General features: G+C 46.1%; 1 protein-coding gene across 10 annotated transcripts in view; it reads left to right on the top strand.

Moving 5' to 3' along the window:
* Phactr1 (phosphatase and actin regulator 1) overlaps positions 1-18,404 on the top strand; it is a 580,961-nt gene extending 562,557 nt beyond the window's left edge. For all 10 annotated transcript variants that reach the window (XM_017797761.2, XM_017797765.2, XM_017797762.2 and 7 more), the window contains 5 exons: positions 3,924-3,979; positions 8,950-9,011; positions 12,701-12,841; positions 13,858-13,934; positions 15,161-18,404. In XM_017797761.2, coding sequence (XP_017653250.1) covers positions 3,924-3,979; positions 8,950-9,011; positions 12,701-12,841; positions 13,858-13,934; positions 15,161-15,176 — 352 coding nt within the window. In that variant the 3' untranslated portion in view covers positions 15,177-18,404. The remainder of the gene's footprint in view (positions 1-3,923; positions 3,980-8,949; positions 9,012-12,700; positions 12,842-13,857; positions 13,935-15,160) is intronic.

Here is an 18,404-nt window from a genome sequence, read left to right as displayed (position 1 = left end):
ATGGCTGACACCTGAGCCCTATGTTTCTTTTCATGATGGGACATGTTATCTCAGGAAAAAATTCCTTCCTTGTTCATCACTTGGTCACCATAGCCTAAAAGTAGATATCTCAGGCATGGGTCAGGACATCTGCTGCCTTTGGATCTATAGCTAGGTCAGGCTAATTAAGCTAGGAATCAATCGAATGGCCATTGCATTTTACAGTAACATATCATTGGCAGAAGTTTAGATATCTGACACATTTAATCTATACTTTTCTTGGACTAATTGGACCAGATGCCTCATTAAACTATTTGGTGAGCTTTCCATTAGTTTTACAACTTTATCAACAGTTAAAACATGGGAACTGGAAAACATCACAGAGCTTCAAGATATTACAGAGCATATTAGTTACTTTTCTGTTGCTGTGATAAAACACCATGACCAGGGGAACTTACAGGAAGAAGAGATTATTTGAGCTCTCGGTTCCAGGTTCCAAAGGGATTAGAGTCCACCATGGTGGAAAGATATGGTGAGGTGGCCAGAGCAGGAGCAGAAAGTTAAGCCCTCACATCTTCAAGCAAGCATGGGAAGCAGAGAGAGACTGGAAATCCCGCAAGGCTTAGGAACTTTGTAAACCTGCTCCCCAGTGACGTGCTTCCTCCAGCCTGGCTGCACCTTCTAAGCCCTCCTGAAACAGTACCACTAACTGGGGACAAAATGTCCAAATACTTGGAACCTATGGGGAACAGTCTCATTCAAACCACCACACAGAGTAAGAAAATATCTCAGGGTAGTGAAAACATCAGGGAGCAATAGAATGTAGCAAAGCATCCCAGGGTTACATTTCATCCCAGGGTTACTACTTACCTTAGTAAGTAAAACAAAGGAAACTTCAAATAGTCTAAGCTTAAAAGAAGACTACATATGATTACAGAAAGTTATAAGGCTGTAACTTTTCCTGTGTTAGAGTGGGGAGGGCAAGCTGAGTTCTAGCATGCATGCATTCAATTGCTCTCTTCTTTTGACTGGGGATATGATATGACCAGCTGCTTTGAGCTCCTGCTGCCTTGTCTCCTGTCATCATGGACTGCACTTTGAACTGTGTGCCTTGAACTGTGAGCAGAAATCAACCCTTTCTCCCTTAAGTTGTTTTTGTCAGAGTTTTTAATCACAGCATCAGGAATAGCAACTAAGACTTTTCACTGCACATGCCACACCACAAAATGCCAAGGAATGCTGCCTGAAACACCTCAGCTTGGATTCAACACTCTCCTGTTGTGAATTGCAATGATCTTACTGTACATGCAAAGTTTCCTGTGCTTACAGAAACATGATGGTTTAATCATGCAAAGCAAAGATTTTCAATATCTTCCTACCATCCTTCCTCAGCACAGAAGTATCAAATTAGCACCTCTTTGTTTCATTTTGTCTTGGTTTTTGTTTTGTTTTTCTTTGAGACAGGATTCCCTGTAGCCCCAGCTGGCCTGGAGCTCACTATGTAGACCAGGCTGGCCTCGATCTCATAGAAATCTACCTGGCTTGTCTTTAGACTGGATTGTGTTAGACAAATAACCACATCCATCTCATTAGTATACAAGTTTGTTTTCTTTAATAAATGAGAAAACTATAAGTTTTAGATAAGTATACACATATCACAGAATTGCTTTCAAATAAGTTTCTTTATGGTTATCAGTAAATATTTGATTTGTATGTTTATTTTATATACCTATAAACCCAGAATCATATTAAAACTTCTCAAGTATAAAGGAGTTGTGAGTTGAAAAACTTTAGGAAGCCCTGCTATAGATTCTTCTTCGCATAAGACTGTGGTTGATACAAGCTCCGCTTGAGTCTGGAGGGCTTGTTAAGAGCAAACTTCCCCCCAATTCCTTCCTTGAACAAAAGCCTGGGTATTAGCAAACCATCCCACAAAAGGGACTGTGCATCCCTTAAGAAGGAGCTAGTGTTTATAGGGAGAATAAACTGGCAAGGGGAAAAAAGTATCTAAGAAGAAAATCCAAAGTAGAGTCAGTCTGCTGCATTCTAGACCTGTGCCACCCACTTGCCAGTTTCTCCAGCAGTATGAGACTGCGGCCTGTACTGTGTTTTTCTAGACACACAGCTGGCACTTTCCATGGGGGGGTCAGGAGTACCTTGATTGGATTGAAAAAAACAGACTAGCTTTTCTCTCTTCTATTACACTGGGCATAGCACCTATAGACAGATGTGTGGGACACACACATACACACACACGAACATGTACACACACACAAGCCATTCTCCAGTGAGTTCCAAGAAGCAGCCTATAAACTAATTCTATTCTCTTATGTCTACATCCACTGTGTCACATCCCACAGGTCAAGTCCCTCAAGACTTGAGACACAAGTAATATATGGGCACCTGTCTCTAACCAGCTGACTGTAAGTCTGGAGATCCCATGACCCTCTCCTTGGGTTTGATCAGTTTGCTCATAGAACTCAGACACACCTCACTTATATTAACCAGTTTGCAATTTTTCATGGGATATGAGTGAACAGATATATGGATAAGAAAAGTGTTGGAGGGCTCCTCTAGGAGTTTAGCATCCTGGAAGCTCATCTCATTGTTCTAGAGTTTTCATGAGCTTCAAACCTCCAATCACAGGGTCTTTCTAGTGACCAGTGCACTCCTGAATCGACCTAGGATCCCACCCTAGCTCATCTCATCAGCCTTGATCTGAAGAGATTCATTCTGAATAACAAAAGAAGTTCTAGGAAGTTTCATGTATTCCTTGATAGGAGGTTCCAGGGCCTTAGTTACATCTTGATAGGAAATAGGGTCAAAGACCACATCTATTTCACAGTATGCAACAGAGTTGCTTTGAGAAGCAAAAGGAATAATAAATATGAAAGTGCTCTTATAAACTTAAAACGCATTGGAATATAGTTTCCAACCATTTCAGGGTGTTGCCAGTTTCTAACAGACAAGCATTGAATTTGAAAAGCTATACTTAAAGACTCCACAGACTTTATATTTTCACCTGTCAGGCTAAATAATAATCAGAGTCACCAACGAATAGTGGTGTTTATTTGGGAATAGTAAAAGATTATAATGACATTATAGGTGTCATAATGGGCTATGAGCATTCAAGGAAACTGAGGCAGGGGGCAAGTTTTTAAAGTCAAAGTGAAGCTTAGGTCTACTCTGTGTGGTGTCCCCTCCTTGAACTTTATGTGGGCATCTGAGTATGTTGTTCTCCCCTTGGGAGTCATTACCATCCTCTGGTGACTTCTGTCACTGTCTGTCCCTGTCTCTCTCCGTTGCATCACCAGAAGCTCCTGGCCCTGCCTTGGTGCCTTGCTCCCTGTGACTTAATTACATGCCTGGTAATAAGAGTGTCGTTTCTGTGCCTGTTCGTCTGGCATTCCATGTCAAACAAGGCTCTGGTGGAGATGGGTGGAGACAGGAAGAAGAGCAGCTATTGTTCTTGGCAAACAGACACCCTCTCTTGCATGTCCCAGAGGCCATGAGCCTCTGTGCTCTGGGTGTACACTAAGGTGGCAAGAAGCGAGCTCTAGCCTGGAGGCAGGGAGAGAAAGGCAAGAGGCCACACAGTCCTGCGGTCAATGGGCCATAAGGAAAGAAAGGGATGTCTGTGAAGAGGAGAGGCCCCAGCTAAGTTTCGGTCCCCTGGCCTGGGGGCACTGGAGGAGCAGGACCGGGGAGGGGCCTGCAGAGGGAGGAAGGGCAGCTCTGCATGACATGACGCAGGGTGCCCTTCCTGGGTTTGAAATTGAGGAACTAAGCAGGCACTGGTGGGGAGAGTCAGTCTCTGAGAGCACAGGATGGAAGGAGGACTCCAGCTGCTGACTCTGCCTGATGTATCTTCTAGGGCTGAGGAGGTTACCCACCCTAGGAGGGTATGACATGGTCCAAAAACTTTTCCTGGATTTCTTTCGTAGGCGGCTGAGCCAGAGGCCCACGGCAGAGGAACTGGAGCAGAGGAACATTCTGAAACGTAAGTGACTAAGCCCAGGGTGACCAAAGATGCTTGGGGCAGCCTTCCTGATGACTGGATGGTGGCTCTTCGGGTTTTCCCAGGGCCTGTGTGGAGCACTGAAAATACTCCCCCTGCCCCCCCCCCGCAGGTGGCTTCACCCTTGAGTGCCACAACACCAGAGTTGAGCCCCCTCCCAAGACAGGTGTTCTATGCCACTGGCTTCCCCTTTGTGGGTTAGAAGATCCTGGGCTGCGGGCAGAACCCACCCTGAGGTGAGCTGTAAAGTCAGAGAAAAACTGGAAAATCAAACTGAGAGAACTTGCCAGAGAGGTTCTGAGAGAGCCAGGTCACCTTTAAACCAGAATTGTCTTTAAAACAGTGCCTGGGATTTTGATATAAGGGAAATTTGGCTGCTGTTGACATTTCCTCAGCCCCTTGAGCATGGGTTTTACAGTGGGAGAAAGTATTTCTGAGTGAAAATTCATCTACTTCTCTCAGGATTGGCCTGGCCAGTGGCGTTCCTGTGTGACACATTCATTCAGGAAAAGCTTGCCATTATGAGGTGGCTGCAGACAGGAAAATAAATGGGTCCCTTGTTTGGTTCAGGACACTGAGTATATTTGAATTTGTTGGGAGAATCCACTTGGTACTAAAACAATTAAAGAATGCAAAATACTGCAGGGAACCCATCATTCCATAGACAGAAGTATGCTTCAGTTTAGGAAATAGTCAATACTTTTTTAAAAATTGAACCTCTCTGTTCACTCCCACCAGACCATCCCACTGTGCTCTCACACATATTTCTCAACCATCATCAAAGAACTTTCTTAGCTTAATTTGTGATCCTTTTTCTCCTGGCCCCCAAAAGCCCTTCTAATGTCCCTCCAGAAAAGAGAAACATATATTACAAAGAGTTTTATATGCTTCTCTAGAATGCGGGAACACACACACACACACACACACACACACACACACACACACACAGAATCATGTGAGACATCGCTCTAGGTGGCTGGTTATTTCCACTTAAATAAATCTAAAATGTTTCTGTTTACACTTTCCTACCCCTCCTCCCAATGGTCTTAGGATCTGGTTGGTCAGCATTCAGTGGCTGGCTGAGGAAGGATGCTGCATTTTGCCTGGGAAGGCTGTAACCAGCTTGGTCTTTGGGTACCCATCTGCCTTCCTATCTTGCTCAGCATCCCATCTTCTTTCTCCGAGGCACCACCACCTCCCCAAGCCCACTCTTCTCAGAACTGGACTTCCAGGGTCTCCAGTGTGCCTCACACAAGATCCAGGCCTGTAGGGATTTGTATGTAGATTTTTTTTTCTTTTATGTGTATTCATTGATTGGGGAGGATGGTGTGTGCCATAGCATACATGTGGAAGTCAGAGGACAACTTAAAAGAGTCAGTTCTCTCCTTCCACCAAGTGGGACCCAGTGATGGGACTCAAGGCATCAGTCTTGGTGGCAAGCACATTTACCCACTGAACTATTGCACTAGCCCTGATTTATTTTTTTTAACCAATGAATGCCGTTCAGCTTCTAAGCTCACCCAGGCATAGTGCACATACCTACAATCCCAGCATTCCAGTGACTGTGCAGGAAACAAGAAGACTACATTTCAAGTCAGCATAGGCTATGCAGCGAGACCTTGTCTCCAAGTTTATCCTGCTGTACAGTGAATGACCTTTGAACTTTCTCAGAGAACATCAGGATTGGAGGAGACTTGGCCCTAGTCTGACACCTGGTCCATTATAATGTTGCTATTGTTGAAGAGAACTGGAAAGTAGAAAGGGGAACTTTCATTCCTAAAATCAGAAATCAGATAAGCATGCTTCCTCCTCTCTCCAGCTGTCCTAAGCTCTGGTGCCTGAACGCTGGCCAGAGAAGCTTCACACCACTGGCCCTTGAGTTTCAGAAAATACTGCATATCTCAGAAGCCAGGATGCTTAGGGAGAGGGTCTGAGATACCCCAGCTCATAGCTGGCTCCCCAGAGGCACGGACTTTCACCTCTGCTTGGCCCAGATCCCAGGGGATCCCGGGAAGATTCCCCGCAGTGTGGTTTCTACTGTTGCTTGCTTGAGTCTAAGGGAAAATTTCTGTGACCCCAGGATTTTATTCCAGCCTTTCTGCCTCCTCCTGGTCGGAGAGCTAAGTCAGGCACAGCATAGCCAAATTTAAACAGATGGATCATTTCCCAGCTTCGGTACCTTCAGTGACATTCTGCTTTTCTCTGCATTCTGGTACTTGGTTTTTCTGATTTTGTTTTCTACTTATTATTTAATCTACTTGAATTTTTTTAATTTAAGATTTTGTTGGTATTCTTGTCTGTTTTCTTTTTATTTTTGTCTTTCTGATTTTGGGGGGGAGGGTTGTTTGTTTGGTTTGGTTTTTGGAGACAAGGTCTCCTGTAGCCCAGGGTGGCCTTGCTATATATATATAGCTAAAGATGAATCTGAACCCCTGATCCCCCTGCCTCCACCTCCCAAGTTCTGGGATTACATGTACCACCACACCCCATACCTACTTGATTCTTAAATAATAAGAACTACGTGGCATTTGAAGATGTCTCCAGACAATTAGTTCTAAAACTTATCTTCTGGGCTTTAAATCATGGGAGAAGCTATGAAGCGGGGGTGGTGGAGGGTGAGTTAGGTCTGCAGCCTCACCCAGCCCAGCCCTGTAAGCATCCCTTGCTTTATTCAGCAGCCAGTGAGGCCCCGTGTACATCTGAGCACATAATGAACTGGGGGGCGGTGGGGGGCGGCACCATGACGATGACATCACAGGCTCTCTTGGCCTCTCTTCCCAGTTGCCTAGTGGAATTTTCTTGGTACCTTCTGCCTGAGAATTTGTGACACTGGGTTTCTAAATGGCTTTGAGCTAATGATACAGATGTCATAAGTGGGAGCTTGTGACCCACCCCGCCGAGAGCCCGAGAACGTCCGGAAGCGATGAAAGCCGGATGCTCTGTTTCTTCTGGCACAGATTACCTACCGTCATGGCTCCGAAGGGGCCTGTAGGTCAGGAGTGAGGTCAGTCCCCGGTAATGAGGAGGGCCATCCCCAAGCAGGTTGTGACATAAGGAAAAAGCCGAGGTCTGACCCATTTGACTGGTGAGCCACGTCTGACTAGTCACTCCACTCCCTGGGGAGTTTACAGCTCATTTGGAAACCAGACATGGTAGCCTGGATGGTCTCTAAATTTGAACTAGATGCCTTTAAGCTGCCTCCAGGACAGACCACAAGACTACCTTCCTTCCACCCTGTCTCCTACTTGCCAGTGTAGCTAGCTGCCCTGGGTCTGCTGCCAAACTAAGTCTCCCATAGATTGGGTCATACTAAGATATTAATGACTGGGCTAGGTTCATAGATTTTTAATCGCAGAGAAATTTTTATTTTACAAATGTCAGTCTTCAACCCTCCTTCTGGGCCTTGCTATCTGCTTCCCAATTTATCTGTGATAGGTTAATGCCTATTAAGCTAGTAATAGTTGGCTAGTATAATGACACATTAGGTAAGAGAAATGTGTGCGTTTTAAAGAACATTCTGGAAAGGAAACGCTCCTTAAATTCAAAGGAAGGGGCATTCATGGTGGGTTATGGCACTGTGGGAGTTCTGGTGGCCCAGCCCTCAGGATGTGGGTGCTTCCTGTGCTGCCCATACAAGGTCCCCACAGACAGGCAGGGATACAAAGTCAACGCAGGGGCCTTATTCCTGTTTGTATTACCACCACTTGGAGGAAAAGGTGTTACTGCCTTTGGTGGCAGCTGTAAACTGTGGTTGCTGCCTTACCAGGGTGGCAGGAAGGGAAAGGTGGGACCTTTTATCAGACCCTCCTCAGTCTCCCCCTTTCTATACACTAGAATTTCTTTCTTTAAAAGACTTAAACTGAGACAGAGGCAACAACCAAATCATAACCATGGACCAGTAAATCAAACTAATGTAAGTTGCACAGACATAATAACCATGATTTTTAAATGGAGGAAGCAGATATCCCAAGCAAGCTTAAGGTACCTTGTACCAAAACCAGCCTGTAGTTTCCTTTTTCTGATGCGATGCCCTCTTAAACCCATGGCTGCGAATCCCGCATCTCCTGCGACACTAGTTGGCATTGGTGGTGGTTTTCTAATCAGATGTTGGTATATATGCTTCCTTGACACCAAGGAATCCTCCCAAGGCCCAGAAAGTAAATGATGGTCTGCTCATGGTCACTGGGTTAGTTCAGGCAGAGGAAAAGCCTGGCTCTTTAAACTCAGACAAGTCAGCTGCCCACCTATTAAGCTGGAAATGTTTAGGTTCTGAGGTCTGCTCCTAAGACCCTCCTTCCAAGTCTAAATGCAAGCAATTATATTCTACACCCTGGCCTCACACGTGTTCTGTGGACTTCTTAGAAGATTCAAAGAATTAATGGAATCAGGGCTTGTGCAAGGTGAGCATTTTGAAATCCTTAGTGCCAGAACCTCTCCGGTTTCTGTTGCCTCTGCCACATTTAGTTCCTGCAGCAGATGGAGGACCATCTTCTTTCCCACTCCGTAGGGTTTCAGACACCAGGCCACCACACACAGTGAGCCCTTTCAGTCTCTTACGGGCCTCTAAGGGGCATAAGACATGAGTCTTACTCAAAGAAGGCTTCTTCCCTCCTCCCCAAAAGTCCATCTCTGCCAACAATGATCCCAAGCTTTTCAGTCATTATCTCCTGGCCTGGTAACCAAATTGCTCAGCCTAGCATCCCTGCCTGGGGCCTGAAACAACCACCCCAGAAGGTTGGTCAGCCTGCTCCCCGCCAGTTTGAAAGGATGCTGGTGTATGGGTCCCAATCCCTTCAGACATAAGAATAGGCAGGGAATGGGACCTGTGTACTCTCTTGTTGCCCCTTTGAAGCTGAGGTGTTAGACCAGAGCCTGCCTCAGGCTCAGAGGATGCCCTGAGTATGAGTGACTCTGCACACAGAACTCAAGAGCATCTTCACTGTTTCTTACAGCTCGGAATGAACAAGAGGAGCAAGAAGAGAAGCGAGAAATTAAGAGGCGGCTGACTCGCAAGGTGAGACAGTTCCCCGTGCCCAGACCCACTTGCCACACCTTGCCTTCTAGTGGCCTTGGGGTCTTGAGGCCACTTTGACCCACAGCTCTCCGACTCTCTTGGATCCCTGGGGTGGGGATCAACTCAGCTTCCTCACTCTGAGATTTTTGGGCAGGTGACATTAAGTCCTACTTGATTTGTGGCACTCAGCTAACCCCATACAACTTGGTGCCTAGTCATGTTTCAAATTAAAATAGGTATATTGTATTTTAAAAGAAATTCATTATAGAGAGTAAGTGTAGCCCAGTGGTGGTGTATATGATTTGCACACATAAGACTCTGGGTCCAATCCTGGCACCCAAAATGGTTATATTAACTCCCCCAGATCATAAGGAATTCAATATAAAAATTAGTAGTTCCAGGGATACGATGCTGTCTTTTGACCTCCTCGGGCATTGCACGACACAGGTGCATTTATGTGCATGCAGGCAATACAATCATACGCATAAAAAAAAGTTTTAAAACTAGAGTTACGGATGGTTGTTAGCCACTATGTGGATGCTGGGAATCCAACCTGGGGCCTCTGTAAGAGCAACCAGTGTTTTTAAGCACTGAGCCATCTCTCCAGCTCAAAATAATAAATATTTTTTCAAATAATAGCTCAAATATATGGTCTTTTGTTTGCTGTGGCCCTAGGAAAGTGAACTTGGTTTGTTCCACTTAATGCTGTCCATTAGAATTTAAGCAATTTAAGCACTATTTGACTTCTTAATCCAGTTAGAATTACCAGATTAGGGAAATACCGAAAGTACTGATAAATTTAAGGGAGATGTTTGAAAAGCACTTAAAGAAAACTCATAAAGCTGAACTTTTGCTATATTTTTAACCCTCTAAATATATGGTATGGCTATGCCATACAGACCTATAGGGATCTCTCACAACATGAGTGGCCTCTTAAAAAACAAACCTGGCTAATAAGGTTATCGTTGTGTCATGTTAAAAGTTTAATTAGTTGATGACACGCAGGCTATAGCACTGCCTCTGTCTGCCCTAAGTGTTTCAATCAGCCCCCTGCAGTGACCAACTTGAGAGAGGGACACGCAATCTGAAAGATGGTAAAGAGATTAAAATTAATTTAGAAAATGCTCACTTGTGAAATTTTCTCCCGGGAAACATTACATAAAGGAAGAGATTCAGAGATCGTGAGGTGTCGAACTCCTTAACTCGGGGTAATCTGTATTTCTCAACACTCTCTCTTTCTCTAAAACCATCCAAACACTGGTGGCAAGCCAAATGCCAAGCTGATTAAAATAGTAAACAAGGGCCTGAAGGATGAGGTGACTAGCTCCCATCACACTGAGGGGGCAATAATAAGAACTAAATGATCTCACTTCAGCCAGTTGTTCTCGCCCCAGTCTGTAGAGGCAAGGTGTATTAACTTGTAAGACTGAGAAGTGGGGACTTTGGGTTCTGGGTATCAAAGGCCACCTCTAGTCACAGGCTAGAGGAGTATCTTCTGAGCCCTGTGTGGCCAGGGGCACACGCCCATGCTCATGAACAAGAGTTCTGGAGGGCCAAAGCTAGATTCAGGTCCACATTCCACCCAAGACAGCGCTTGTTCCCTTCTAGCACTTGAACTGGGTATCTTACCGATTTGATTTATTTAGCAGAGTATCATCACAGGTTTAGAGCGAGAAAAACAGTCCCTATCCTTGAGAGCTTACATTGAGTCTTCTATTCTGTCTAGACTCTGCCTTAGAGAGACAACTGGTAAAATCCAGCTCATGACTTCCTTTATATTTATTTACTTTTGGGGGAGGGTGCAGTGGGGTAGATAGAATCTTGCTATGTAGCACAGACTAGCCTTGGATTCACTTTGTAGCCCATGCTGCTCTTGAATTCATAATCCTCCTGCCTCAGCCTTCTGAGTGCTGAGATAACAGGTGTGCAACAGTACACCCAGCTAACCCAGGTCATGGTTTCCAGGAGAATAAATTCAAAAGCCATAGCTGCCGGGCGTGGTGGCGCATGCCTTTAATCCCATCACTCGGGAGGCAGAGGCAGGTGGATCTCTGTGAGTTCAAGGCCAGCCTGGTCTACATAGTGAGTTCCAGGACCCTTTCTCAAAAAGACCAAAAAAAAAAAAAAAAAGAAAACACCTTTCTGAAGCTGTAGAACACATAGAAAATAATAATTGCTTATTAATATCCTGAGATAAACCTGAATCAGGAGCACAAACAGGAGGTTTTGATTAACTACTTGTTTATCTTGTGTTCATACGGAAAATGAAATGTTTGCTATGTATTTTTAACTTCAGTACAAATTCTGTCCGCTTTCAAATTTTAGAGAGAACATTTTGATGTCAAGATGGCCGCCATTTGGGTTTCAAGTAACCTCAGCTATACAGCCTTGGGAAATTGTTTCCCACAAGTGGCCCACGTGGATGCCAAAGTGTCCAGGCCTTGGAAAACCCCTGATGCCCCAAGACAGGCTGAAGCCACAGAGAGGGAAACTGCCCATGACCTAGACATGGGCCAGTTCCATCATCACTAGTCCTCTGGCCCCCAGAGCTTCTTCCACTGTCCAAGCTGGAGCCCAAGGCTGCTCAGTCCTGCCCTGGTGCTCAGCGCCCACCTCCACTCTGTTTAATAGCAGGAGGCCATCATCTCATTGAGCTAGGGCAGCGTCGGGCCAGTGCCTTCCAGCTCCATCCAAGGGCATGAGACAGGTAGCTGCACAGCAGTCAAAACAGCCAGGGTAATTTGGACTCACTTCTGTTTGTTTGTTTTATAGGTCAGAGTGGTAAGACTTTATCTCACTACTCTTCTATAATAGCATTCAACAGTCTAGGGCTCAGAGGAAAAATTGTTTTTAACTAACACTGGTTGTCCATGAGTTGACAGTATCGTAAAGGGAGCGGCTGTGTTGTCCCTGAAGAAATAAGCCTGTGACAGAAAAAGAGAATAGAAATGTCAGTTTATGTTGTTAAAAGACAGGAGAAGGGTATGGGGGAATACTGAGAGCTGGCTTAGTAAAGGTGACATCACTTCTCCTTCCTCACAAAGCCCTGGGGTGGGGGGCTACCTTCCAGGGCCTTGCCCTTTCTCAGCTCTGTGTTGGCTCACTGACCTTATAGCTGACCTTTGAGAGGAGACCACTACCAACATGTGCTCTGAAAACTCCTAAATCAGATTCCCCTTTCCTCACACTCTGAACTTTGCATTCCATCCACAAATGCTTTTTTGTATGTCTAAAATACACATGCATATATACCCTTATGTGTGCATACACATAATGTATTACAAATTCATCTTGCAGAGAGCACTAAAGTGTAAGACATAGCTGTGGACTCACCAATTCAAATAAGAAAGAACCATTGCTTAAGGTGCCTGTCACCTCCTGGGTGAAGGAAAGACATAGAGAATCCACATCAGACACCCACAGACAACAGAAAGACAAGCCACCAATGTTATGAAGAAAAAGACAGGCTGCTGTCACCCATACAATTGAGAGACTCAAAGAGATAATAAAGCTCTCAAGATTTGAAGACAACAGGTCCAAGAGCTCTGGGTTCCCCCTCTCTGTTTCATCAGGATGGTGTAACATGCCACTTGCCTCTCTGGACCTCATTCTGCACACCTAAAGTTTGTGGATAGAACCCCATGATCTAAAGTCCCCGGCTGACTGGGCCCACACTTCTCTCCCCACAGCTCAGTCAAAGGCCCACAGTAGAAGAACTCCGGGAGAGGAAGATCCTCATCCGCTTCAGTGACTATGTGGAGGTGGCGGATGCTCAGGATTATGACCGCAGGGCAGACAAGCCATGGACTCGCCTCACGGCTGCCGACAAAGTAAAAAACAGGGGAGAAGCCGGAGGGAGGGCGGGCATTATGTGAAGAGACCAGGGTCTGGGCCCTAGCATGACTCTCTCCTGTTGTTCAGCCCCATCACGAGCTGCCTCCTCAACACTGATTCCCTGTGTGCTCCCGGTGATTTGTGAAAAGTTACTGAATGTTTTTTTACCACTTGGAGAAGGCACAAGACAGACATGATGCTGTGCCCACTATCTAGGAGGAGGAAAGGCAGTATCTTGGTCCATTTTCTGTTGCTATAACAGAATATCTGGGGATTGGTAATTTTATAAGAAGAGAAGGTTATTTAAAGGCCCACTGTGCTGGAGGCTAGAAAGGCCAAGGTCAGGAAGCTACACCTGGTGAGGACTTCGTGCTGCTTCATAATGGGACTTAAGTCAAGGAAGTGGGCACATGCCAGGGAGAAAACACAGGAAGTGGCCTCACTTTGTAACAGCCCATCCCTGCTGTCCCCCAATAAAGGCATTAGTCCCTCTTAATGACCTAATTACCTCCTAAAGACCCCATCACCACTCAGTACCATGCCATTAAGGATTAAAATCCCAACACAGGATCTTTCAATTCATACCATAGCGTGTCAGAGACGCTGTGCCCAGAAAGACAGAATAACAGCAGACTAGGCACAGAACTCTTGAAGAACATGAGGCTCCAGGCTTATCACAGGCCTGTGTATAGACACCCTCCTCAGCACCCAGTAGGGGATCAACAAAAACAGAGGAAGCTAGTTACTATGTGTACCATGCTATGACTGCATGAGGCATAAACACAGACATGTCATAAAATAGGACTTCCTTCACCAGACTCCCATGGGTTTCCCCTAACAAAGAGGCTCCTAGAAGGTTCTAAAGAGCATCTCAGGTGATTTTTTTCCCCTTCCAATCGAAGAATTCATTGCACCCACTGTCCAGTTGTAGGAGAGCAAAAACATGGTTAGACGATACAGAAGGGAGCCCTTCCCACCTCTTGAGCGTGCTGACCAGCTGCTTGCCTTCCAGGCTGCCATTCGAAAGGAGCTCAATGAGTTTAAAAGCACTGAAATGGAAGTTCATGAATTGAGTAGACATTTAACAAGGTCAGTATTAATGGGGTCTGGCTTATATGTGTGCCCCCTCAAATAGCAATATTGATTGTTTATGTTGTTTGATTTTTGTTTAGACAGGGTCTTTCTCTATAGCCCTAGCTGGCCTGGTTCTTACTACATAGTCCAGGCTGGTTCCAAACTTACATTAATCCTCCTACCTCAGCTTCCTGAGTGCTAAGACTGCCAATGTGTACCACCATGCCCAGCTCTGGCAATATTTATTTTCAAACAAACTTTCCCTGTCCTGGATCACCAAGGGGTTTGGTGGATAAGTCAGGGAGACTATAAGACAAAGATCAACATAAAGTTCTACTTATTTTATTTTTTGAGGCAGGGTCTCTCTGTAGCCCCAGCTGGTCTGGAACTCATTAGGTAGACCAGGCTGGCCTTGAACTCACAGAGCTCTACCTGCCTCTGCCTCCTTAGTACTGGGATTAAAAGTTGGGAGCCACCATGCCCAGCTTATAAATATCTACTTTTAAGTTGCTAAAGCTAATGCAAAGAATGTTAAAGGACCAGGCAAAAAGTCACCCTCCAAAGCCCCACTTTTTATTTCATTCAGATTTGATGAATGTCAGATAACCTCAGAGTGAGTTTTCATAAAAACTTAAACTGGAGAGAAAAGATTGTTGCCAGTGTACAGTTAGCAGAAGCTAACCCTGAGTGGAGTACCAAAACACCTCACGAGGCTTCTAAACTGGGTTTCATTATCTTCTGCTGTTCCCAAGCAGTTCTGTGTGATGTCAGTTGGGGAAATAGAGGCAGAGAGATGACATAGCTTATAAGGGATATATGCATGGCTAGTTAGTGACTAGGCCATTGGCTTTTTTTTTTTTCCTACTTAACTCCCGTTTGGAGAACATATAGAGAGGCAGGACTTAACAACATATTGACTGTCTCAGACACACACTTGGGTCTTCTCCCTTCCTGCTGGGCAGAGGCTTTACTGCAGCCACACTTTTTGGCCCCCAGAGACTCCAAATTAAACTTTCTCAGACCCCTAGGTGAATTCTGTGGAGTTTGAGTCCTTGGAGTTCCCCCTTTGTGTGTGTGTGTGTGTGTGTGTGTGTGTGTGTGTGTGTGTGTGTGTGATGGGAGGGAGGTGACAGTGGCTTGTCACTGTCACGATCAGTGTATCCGGGGACGGGAGGATTCTGCTGTAGAATCAATGGCCTCTGCCATCCCCTCTGTCTTGATGAAGGTATTTATTTCCTCAGGTTTCACCGACCGTAACAGTGGAATTGCTCCTGAGTGCTCTGCTGTCTTCAAAACATAAATTTATAAGAACCATAAGTGCTGGTATTTATCCACTTCCCCATCACAATGTAAATCTTCTGAACTGCCTTTTTTTTAAAGAAGAAGAAGACGAAGAAGAGAAGGAGGGGAGGAGGAAGAAGAGGAGGAGGAGGAGGAGGAGTTGGAGGAAAAAAGAAACACAATCAGGACTCTGTGCGGAAATGCCATGGTGACCACACCTGGGTCAGAGCTGCTGGTACCACTTCTGCTACTGGAAGGGGTCCCAGCCGCTGGAGAGGACCTGCCTGAAGACCACCCAGAGGCAGCCTCATCCCTCCATCAAGATCCAGCAGGCACCGTGTTGGTTCAGTTTTCAGGGAATCCCTTCCTCACAAGGGACTGTCACCCTGTCCAAAGAAGCCAGGGGCAGTGGGTTGGCGTGTGAGTGGTTAGACCAAAGTCACCATCCAGGTGGCCTTCTAGACTCAATCAGACACACCGGCTCCAAGTGGGGTGTCTACTTCAGAGCCCCATGGGAAGAGGATGTTGAAAGGAAGGGACGCCCTCATGGTCCTCCCTCCTCAGGCTTTCTCTTTGGTTATGTCCTAGGGGAGCCTGAGGCAGCACTTTGGTCCTAAGCGTGTGCGCTATGGGCATGGGAGGCTGAAGCATCTAACTTGATCTCCAGCCCAAGCTGAGCTGCCTTCCAGAAGGCTCTGGGTCAGAAAGGGAGCATTGTCACCCTCTCAGTTCATTGAGGGTGAGCCACACACAAATGCCAGTGCTGAGATTCTCTGTGGCATTCATGCATGTGAGCTGATCAGAGGCCAGGGTCAGAAACCCTGCCTGGCCCACATTTCTCATTGCCCTTGCACACACCAGGGACAGTGGTTTGGCAGTTATGGATTCTGAGTATAGCACTGATTGGGGTGGGGTGGCAGAGCCACTCCTGGTAACCCATGTCCTAGTGCCTCTCCAGGGCCTTCACTCTCTCTTCTTTTTACTGAAGAGTTTCTGCGGAGAAATCCACATAAGCACAGGCCAGCACTGGGTAAACCTTTGCCAGCCATGGCATCCACTGCTGTGCCACTTATCCAGAGAGAATCCCTTCTCTCTTGGGATGTGCTTCCAGCCACTCACTGCAGCAGGACCCCAGGAAGGCAAGCCCTGATGACATGGGCCCCCAAGGGTTCTGTATACATTGAGGGACAGACACCCCCAGACCCTAAAAAGTATCCTAAGGAGGCCCACTGCAGCATTTTTAGTTTTCCTTCCTGGCAGAGTTTGCAGGCCCTCAGGTGCAGCATTCTGCCTCCGTACCTGTGATATGCTCACCTTTCAGGGTGACCAGTTGTCCTGGGTGATGATTGACTCAGTATCAAAAACACCCAAGAATTAGAAAGTGCCAGCCATCCCAAAGAGTCCCCCTGCCCAACAAACCAGATGGGAACATGTTACTCTTAGAATGTAGCACCCATCAGTGAGGCCATGGAATTTTCCAGGACCTTAATGGCTCCATGGCCAGCGCTAACCCAGGAGCCAGGCCAATTGGAGGAAACCTCAGCTCAGCTGTGCAGGTAGCCCCTCCCAGCCACTGCTCTCCAGCACGCTCTGGACCAAGCACACCTCATCCCAGCCCAAAGATACCACCATCACTGGGTATTATTATTATTATTATTATTATCATTATTATTATTATTTTACTATTATTTGAATGTTGAACCTCAGTAGTTCCCACAGTCCAGAGAGGTATTCAGGGAAAACTTGGTTGGGATTTGAGATTGGCTGTAAATACAGTCTTCCTGAAAGGCTTACTGACTTTTGAACATGCACATAACAGGAAGGAAAATGCAGAATTATTTCCCTGACTTCCCTAGAGTGGCAGGGTAGGTACAAGATCTGGGTGGCTGGGCCTGAGGCCTTCACTTCCTTTAACCAGCAGCTGTGCTGCCCTGAGTGGCCTGGGCTGCTGTGGTGCCCTGGCCAATGGTCAGGCCTTCCCCAACAGGAGGAGTCCTGAGAGGCTTCTCCCACGAAGTCCCATGGCTTTTCGCTACCCTTGATTCTAGGGCCTTTCAGATTGCTTGGGAACAGAAGGCCCAAACCCTGCTGCCAGGCAGCAGCCTCCAGCATGTCCTGGGATTACCCTCCTCTTCATGTGTGGGAAAAATTGAACACAGTATTCTCAACTGTTCCCGCAGGGTGCCCTTTCGCTCGTTAGGGGTGTGCTCCCATGCTCCGAAAAGATCACCTCCCTTTGGGCTCCTACCATGCTCAGCAACCTCCCCAGCCGCAGGATGGCACTTCTCTCTGAAAATCTGGATGTCTTGAGAGAGCTGTAGCCAGATTTTTTCCATTTTGTCTTGACATCTGGAGCGACTTACATTACTTCCTAAAATGACAATTTGGCATTAATTAGGGGGGAGCTAAAAGGCAAGCTAGATGTTTAAAAGTGGATCCCTTTTCTGAAAAAGTCGCCACTGTCAAGGGAGTCTGTCTTTAGTGTGGACATTCCCAGTTGAGCCCTGTGGCTTTGGGGTTAGCAGGAGAGGGAGAAATGTGAAACACGGCAACCAACCATTGTTTTCTTCTCAAAATCAGACATCGCTGCAAACTCCAGCCCAGCCCCACTTCCCCAACAGAAGAGCCTCCCATTGACCTACTCACTTTTTAAAAATTCTGATCACTTCATGCCCAGAGATCCTCAAAGCCTTGTCAGGTTTTTAGAACTTGAGCCTTTCTGCCAGAGAGAGAAACCAAATGGTCAATGCAATGAGACGCTCTGAGTTTTTTTTCTTCTGCTTATGAACATGTATTCATACTTGCGGAATGAGCATCCATGGTGTGTCGCTTTGATGAACGGGATTCCAGGCTCTCCCCGTGCACAGCCAGTGGGCAGGGGTCACCTTCGATGACTTCTTCCTCCCGGTGTCTGGTCCTCCCCAAGCTGGTTGCTTTTTCCAGTTGCTTCCCGGTGTCTGTACATAGTTTGTCTTTGTATAGGAGTGAGTGTGGTGACCGTCAATCCCGTGCCCCCCCCCCGGGTTCTAATTTAACAAATGACGGCTGTATGAGAAAGACATTGTACATAGAATACAAATTAAACTGGATCTCTATGGCCTAGGTTTTGTACATACAGAAACTGCATGGTATTTAAATTATTGTTTCTCTCTGATGATGTATGCAGTTTCTTTAAAAACAAAACAGAAAAAAAGTTCAAAAAAA

The sequence above is a fragment of the Nannospalax galili genome, unplaced genomic scaffold, assembly GCF_000622305.1.
Source record: "Nannospalax galili isolate Female #2095 unplaced genomic scaffold, S.galili_v1.0 scaffold72, whole genome shotgun sequence".
Classification (NCBI taxonomy): Eukaryota; Metazoa; Chordata; class Mammalia; order Rodentia; family Spalacidae; genus Nannospalax; species Nannospalax galili.
The sequence above is the reverse complement of the archived record's forward strand: the minus strand, read 5'-3'. Positions and strand labels throughout refer to the sequence as shown.